This window comes from Atta cephalotes (genome assembly GCF_000143395.1).
Source record: "Atta cephalotes unplaced genomic scaffold scaffold00023, whole genome shotgun sequence".
Taxonomy (NCBI): Eukaryota; Metazoa; Arthropoda; class Insecta; order Hymenoptera; family Formicidae; genus Atta; species Atta cephalotes.
In genome coordinates, this window is record NW_012130087.1 from 544,059 (window position 1) to 551,416 (window position 7,358).

Below are 7,358 nucleotides of genomic sequence, written 5' to 3' on the forward strand. Positions count from 1 at the left end.
CTGGGCACGCGACCGCGAGATAAATATTTCCAGAATCATTATCCTGAAATCCTAAAATTACATTATCGCTAGTTCGCTTTCTGCAATAAAAATATTTCATTGTTTCAATAACACTTCCATTCTTTCCATATTTTATTCTATTTTATCGCTTTAAAATTTTTACATGTATAAACTTACTATGCGCAGACACATATTTTCAAATTTATTCACAGCAAATTTCTTTCTAAACTAAAATTGATGGAATTTTTTTTTGCTCTTCTGTTTCTCTCTTTCTTTTTTTTATTTCAACTTTGATGCAAAAAGAGTGCAATAGGAAATGTGCAGGCAACTGTGGTTATTTTCGCTCGGTCGAGACGATGGTGGAAGCTATTGTTCGCGCGATCCTAGTTTGGCAGTGATCCTCGATGTCAGCCAGTCTAATAAAAGCCAGGTCGTGCTTGCGAACGAGTACCAATCGGACTCGATTCCGTGATTCATCCCCGCCGCTGTAATAGCTCCGGTTTGGAAAAAAAGACCTCCATCACCGCTGCCATTTGTCGTTCTTTCGCGCAAAGTGGACGGTGATCTAAAGATTGCGAGGCAATAAGCCATTCGCAGATAAATGTGGAGACAATAGTTATCAATAGCACTTCGTACGTACCGTTGCTTGGTTCGTGCGTAGGGCTTTCGGGACAGTCCGTTCATCTGATGGCGAGTTGCCAAGCAGACACAATCCATACTATAAATACTGCTGCACATCACTGTCCCATCCTGGCGCACTGTAGCTTACCAGTTCTGTTCCATACGACTGTTTTTCTTCGGCAACTTTTCGCATGCGAGATTTCGCTCCATGTTTCCTTAATATGATTAAAATGACGTTAACATATTGAATAAACGCTTGACTCATAAGCGGTTTGATCCAGCTGGAAAAGACCTTGCCAAAAATTGACTACGACTCATCGCTTATATATAAGATTTTAACAAAGTATAATAGATTTTAATAAAAATAAAGTTTAATATATAAAAATTTACTGGCAGAGTATGTTATCTCAGAATCTCTATTTATATAGAAGCATAGAAGATAAAATAGAAAAAAATAATTAGCGATTAAAATAATTGTTCACAATTAGATATTGAAATTTAGAATCAATTTCATGAAATTTGTTTAATATTTAGAGTTCCCATGGAAGACTGGACTCATTAGTTTTAAATATCATTGGTAAATTATTAAAAAATCAATATTAATCAATAAAATTATGAACCGAGATACAATCGTCTGCAACGATCAATTTACATACGATGGTCAAGGAATTTATGTTTGCCGTGAAAAAATTTGTGTTTACGTAACGTGTTAACGTAATCGTCACGGAACAAGCTACAAGCTTCGCGATTATTTTTGAAACGGGGTGGATGTATAAATTTCTGTATTACGCCGCAGGACTTTAGAGTTAATGGCGGCCGTTTATTCGACTCGCGCCCAGACTGAAAGTGGTCGATATTGGTTTTCAGTGTGCAGAGCAGTCTCTCTCTGAAGAGACGGGACATTGCGAGCGAAATCAATCGTTTTAATATGACGCAAGTAAAAACATTAGCGGTACATTAAGAGAGAGAAAGAGCGAAGGGAGGGGGAGGGAGGAGGCGGAAAGGAGGGAAAAAAAGAGAAAGAGAGAAAATGCGGCGGTGGAAAACGGAAGTGGGGTAAAACGGGAATATACAGAAGGGGCAAGCGAAGGAGAAGAGAAAAAAGAGGAGAGCAGGAAAATGGAGAAAGAAAAAGCAGTGGCAGGAGTAACGTTTATTGGACGTTATTAAATATAATGCCGCGAGGCGTGTCCCCCTTCGGGAGAGTTTTCCGATAACTTCGTAATTTGCTAAAAGGATCTCAGCTACGGGACTTTTAAGATGTACCGCTTCCTCCTCGATGTCTCCTTTCGATCTACTATTTGTTTTCCAACGAGATTTGTTACCAAGCTCTTTAAACAATGTAACATCATGTGTTCTACTTTTTTTTCTTTGTTTCAAAGAGGAATCATCGAGCGACATAGCGTTACATTTTTTATGATACACGTTCGTGGCACTAATTCGTTTAGCATGTTAATCATATCGGGTTACTTTAATCTTTTCGAGTCTAAAGGAATAATATATATTCAGCTGAGACGATCTTACAACAATAGTATAATTCGATGTGTATCAATTTTAATGCTATTATCGAATTATACTTTATTCTATCCGATCCGATTTGCCCAATAATCATACCGATTATCATAATTGATCACAATTGGAATTCAAATAATTTCTGAGTGAAATATTGATACCGTGCTGATAACGTTGTGTGGTTATTAGGTTCCCTCGGATGTTCACATTTAGCGAAAGATAGGTACACATGCAAGCGAATTCCGTTGATGCTCCGACTAAGAGCCATGGCGTGTCATCCTAATGGCAGCATCGGCGAGTGAAATTTACTTGAAAATCGCGTTAGTCGCGAAGTTTCGGCCGTCTAGTATTTCCGGCGGAGATTATCGCAAAAGGGACTCCTTGCTACACAACGACGTGCTCTCAAATTGAATTGAGTTACGGCGGCATGCCCTGTTTCATGCATGCGTATCCTCTTCCTTGAGGTGGCACGGCGGTTTCGTACGTGGATGTAATACGATGAATGCACCTCATCCAACGTCAAGTCCACTGAATACGAGCATCGATCTTCGATATATAATACCTATCTCGAGTGTGTTATTTCTTTAATTTTCTAGATAAATTATTTCATGTGCGACCATGTTTTTCGTTTCAACTTAATAATAATAATAACTTTTTATTATTATTAAAATGTAATAATTCATTATTTAAAACTTAATGATTGGATTATTCGTGTTCTATGCATTTTTTTTTAAATACTAGGAGAGCATCTAGTAATTAGTTATAATATTTATACGTAATTTTTTTAATACACAAGCTTATAAATATTTTATAAAATATTAAAGTATATGTAAGAATAATTTAATAATTTTTGTAAAAAATAATGAAAATTAACTCAAGATATTTGAACCCATCATATGCATAGTGAAGGAAAATTATCGTGTGTGTTATACTAATTACAAAATTTAAATGAGAATATAAATGAAGTAGAGAATATTAAAAAGTAAAGCATCAGCAATAATGCTCTACATATCTATAATAATAACAATACATTTCATCGATTGCGTTTGATGTAAATTTTTTAATAATTAATATTAAATAACTTATCTTTTGAGATCGTAATGTCACAACAACTAGGAAATGCCTTAAACGATAGATAATATTTTTCATACACACAATACAATTATTTGTAGATCTTAAGACCCTTATTTCTCGACATCAGATTATTTAAAATGTTAATAAGCATCAATATTATTAAATTGCTTATCAATTTAAATTATGATATAACTATTCTTGTTCTGTTAGAATTGCGTTTCAAGACTGAAAATTAAATTCGCGCAGTTTGCAAGATTGGCTATGTTATTTTCGATGATGCAGTTTCGCATTTAATTTCTACATTTTTTTTCATACCACGAGGCAATACAAGCGCAAGCTTTGACAGGGAAGAGAGTTATGGCTTCGTCGTTACAGATAAGTGAACGGTAATTATTCGTCGGAGCGTGTCTTACTCGAGATACGAGGGTAGGTTACAGGTAACGGGACACGTTATGGAACTTCGTGATCCGCCCCGGCTGCATCTAGTAGATCGGTTATCACTTTGGAGGCTTAGCCAAGGATCCGTGCAAATTGAGCGCCATATCCACCCCGTCTTAAGGTATCTCGTGTACCGCCTCTTTGAGATTCTGGAATTTGCGCTCTGCGGGGTGTGAGAGCAAGCGGATAAGTGGATATACCTCGACTTAATCGATTATCCATCCTGCCGTGCGACGAACGCATCCTCCCGAGATATTTGCAACACATCGATGTGTTTACCTATACAACGTCGTGCTAGATTTAAAATTAGTTTTTCTCTCTCTCTCTCTCTCTCTCTCTCTCCACGACCATCGCGACATGCTAATAGGGCCCCGATTTAAACCTCCGGCCGCAATGATTAAACACCTCAATTTCCTTCCTTCCGTCCTCTCTTTCTTTTTATTTTTAATCCACCGTTCTATTTCCTCTTGTAGGAAATTCTAGAGAAGAAATTCTGTATACAGTGTAAATATTACGATCTAACGTTTAATATATTAAGTCTTCAATCATTTTATGTCTCGTTGAGACATCCGTCGAGGCGCGACTTTCCCCGCATCTCGTCTTTAATCGAGAGCCTGTAAAACATTCGCTAAATACGATAGACGATGTTTAATATAGTCATTTCTTTACATAATCGATTTTTTTACTTTTCTCTTATTGAGGAAATTTGTATAAATTAATTATAATACAATACCATTGTTACAGAATTTCTTGAATATCTTGAATTTCTTGAATTCAATTTTTGTGCTATTTGCATTTATTTTCGATTGCTGTTTAATTTTGATCTCAAGTTGAATTTGCCTTAACGAGAGAGACAGTTCATTTCATCTACGGAGGAAAATTCGACACAGTATCCGAGAATGTGTAGTGAACGCGAAACAATGTACATTTGCTACAAGTTCGAGGATGCAGGCAAATTCCTCGGCGGCGTTATCATTCTCGCAGCTTTCCTGCTTCCTCCGTGGCGACTTTAGTTGAGCAAACGTGACTTCAAAGAATCCCTTTATAAGTGTTTCGTTGTAACTCTAAGCGTCACGATATAAAAGAACTGAAAAATTTATTTGTTCAAATATTCATCGATTCAGATTACATAATCTAAAAATAATTATATTTTAGGTATTGTATAAAAATAGAAAAATAAATTTTATGCTGAACGTTCAGGTATTCATCGTATTCCTTTTTACCTAATTTCTGAGTGATTATATTTCTTCTATTAATATTTCTCTTATTTGATTGGTATTTGTCACAAAATAATATCATCACATTTGTTAAGGAGAATAGAATTAATTTAACTGGTCTAATCAACTCGATCATATTAAAATTTCTCGGGCAGAAAGTAATTTTTTCAGAATGAACCTATTTTCGACATGTATGCAATGACATATATATTTATTAGTTGCATCCTCTAATTCGTTACTCGAGCGAAGCTGAATGCACGCGATCGAACGAATGGAGGTTGCGTCTGTATTGTATTGTATTATTGTATTATTATCCACGTGCGACTCTTGCGTGGATACCATCGTGCATCGACGAAAATCCGACATTGTTTCCGCGTTATCCGAGGTGCAAGCAGGCTAACTTTGGACTAATAAACTTTGAACCAAGCGCGAAATAGCATGATACATGACAGAGAGTCGCTTGGAATGCAAATTCACGCTCGGGCAACTGGAAGTCGAATGGCGAATGGAAAACTCTAATATAATAGTAACCACTAATCCCGTCAGTAAGTCTATATTTGTTCAGCTAGGTATGTAAGTATTTACAAATATGAGCCATTGACGTGTTATAAGTGAAATATTTTTTTAAAGGCCAAATATGAAAAGATAGAACATTAAATTATTATTTAATAAATTATTGTTACATTAAATAAATATGTATTATATAAATGTATAATTCATAGAACGTTTCACTTAAAATTATGTTATTACAAAAGAAGAATAACCTAATGGAACCTAATAGAACCTATACTTTTATATCTTAGTTCTTTAAATTAAAAAATATTTTAATAATATCAAAATTGTAATTAAGCGTTTTAAAAAAGTATTAAAAATATATATAATATTTTGATATAAATATTTAAAAAAAAAAGAGATTTCAAAGCTCATAGCTTCTCCCATAACCTTGAGTGATACACAGACTTCATATCTGTAGGAACGATCGAAGAGAGAGAAACACATTGCGACTGACGCAATATGTTTTTTTAGAATATAATTTCTTTCTTCAGAAATCCTTACGAGCAATATTCTTATAAGGAATCTGTGGATTGAAGATGTTATCTCTCTGTAATTCAGTCCAGTCCTCCCCTGCCGCCCACGCGACTAACGATTTGGATTTCTAACTCTTCATTACGATACGTTGCCTCGTGGGAGTCATGCTTGTTAAGAAAACTGAAGATCACAACATGATCTGTCAGAATTTCTCGTTTATGAAACTCACATTGAGACACAAAAAAAAATTGAAAAGGAAAACGTAAAATAGTTATATAGTAACAGTGAGCATCATATTTTTCTCTCCCTTTGTGATATTCGTAACAAGTTAGTGGAAAAATGCTCTCCTAGTGGATTTTTCCGAGAATCTTTTGAAGTTTTGTCAAATTCAGCGACTATCCATTTATAGATTTCCCGGCCAATTGAAGATAGTTTTGAATAGTCGGATAACTAGTTTAGCACATAATTGCCATTGAGGCATACATTTCAGATGATTATAGAAGTATCTTGCTAGGGAGAAAGGTCGCTTGATGGATGTGATCATCGATAAACACGCGTGATTAGAGAACACGGTTAAGCTGATGGTAGCACGCAACCCCGACATTAAACGCCTCAATCGACGGCTCGATGTTCCGTCTAAGAGATCTATTAGTGTCAGCCCCAGTTGGCCGAGACGGTGATCTCTATTTACTGGGAGGTAAATCTTCGAATGATGATTGGCCGGCGATCGAATTCTTTTTGGCAGTGTGTTCCAAGATCATACGTTCTCCATCTTCTCGCTCGTCTCTCACTCGCACGAGATAACCTCTGATGTGCGCAATGTATTGTATTCGCGCGTTCACTCCTTCGCTGTCCTCTCTTTCACTTCACACCGATCCTTAACTCTAAAATTAGCTTATCCCTCCGTTGTCTCTTCTCCTTTTCTCTCTCTTTTTTTCACATCTTCCTTTCTCTCTTTTTCTCTTTCTCTTTCTGTCCTCCTCCGAGGTGCGCTACGACGTTGTTGTCCTCATCGTCCGACGTTTGTTCCGATCGAACGCTTTTGCAGTCTTGTCACGGTCCGTTGAGTAAATTCGAGAAGAGCCTCGATCGTTTCTCTTTCTCCCGATTTTTCTTTTTTAAACTTTCCGATTCGTCGTCACGACACGTAAGAAAGCACGGTTAACACGGCAGTGTCGCGAAAGTGAGAAGAAAACGCGACTACAGAATCTGGAGTACCGCCTTACTCGTTGCAGACGTCATAAGGAGGCGAGACTCAAGCATCCGGCTGCTTGTTGACCGAGCGTCTTCAAGCTGGAGCTGGCAAAGAGAGCTTTCGGCCTGAGGGGGTGAGTACCGTCGCCATCATTCTTTGTACCACATCGCGTCGCGTCTATTCTCACTATAGTGGACTTCGCTACCTTCGAGTTTTCTCCCCGATTGTTCCATTTCTCGCTGTTACATGTATTCGCAATCAATCAGGCGAAG

General features: G+C 36.9%; 1 protein-coding gene across 1 annotated transcript; it reads right to left on the reverse strand.

Moving 5' to 3' along the window:
• Positions 1–366: 366 nt before the first annotated feature.
• LOC105619818 lies at positions 367–7,154 on the reverse strand. The gene is made up of 4 exons (XM_012201336.1): positions 7,118–7,154; positions 770–836; positions 641–718; positions 367–565 (listed from the first exon to the last, which is right to left on the reverse strand). The coding sequence occupies exons 1-4, from the start codon at positions 7,152–7,154 to the stop codon at positions 367–369; spliced, it is 381 nt and encodes a 126-aa protein (XP_012056726.1).
• Between the last annotated feature and the right edge of the window lie 204 nt (positions 7,155–7,358).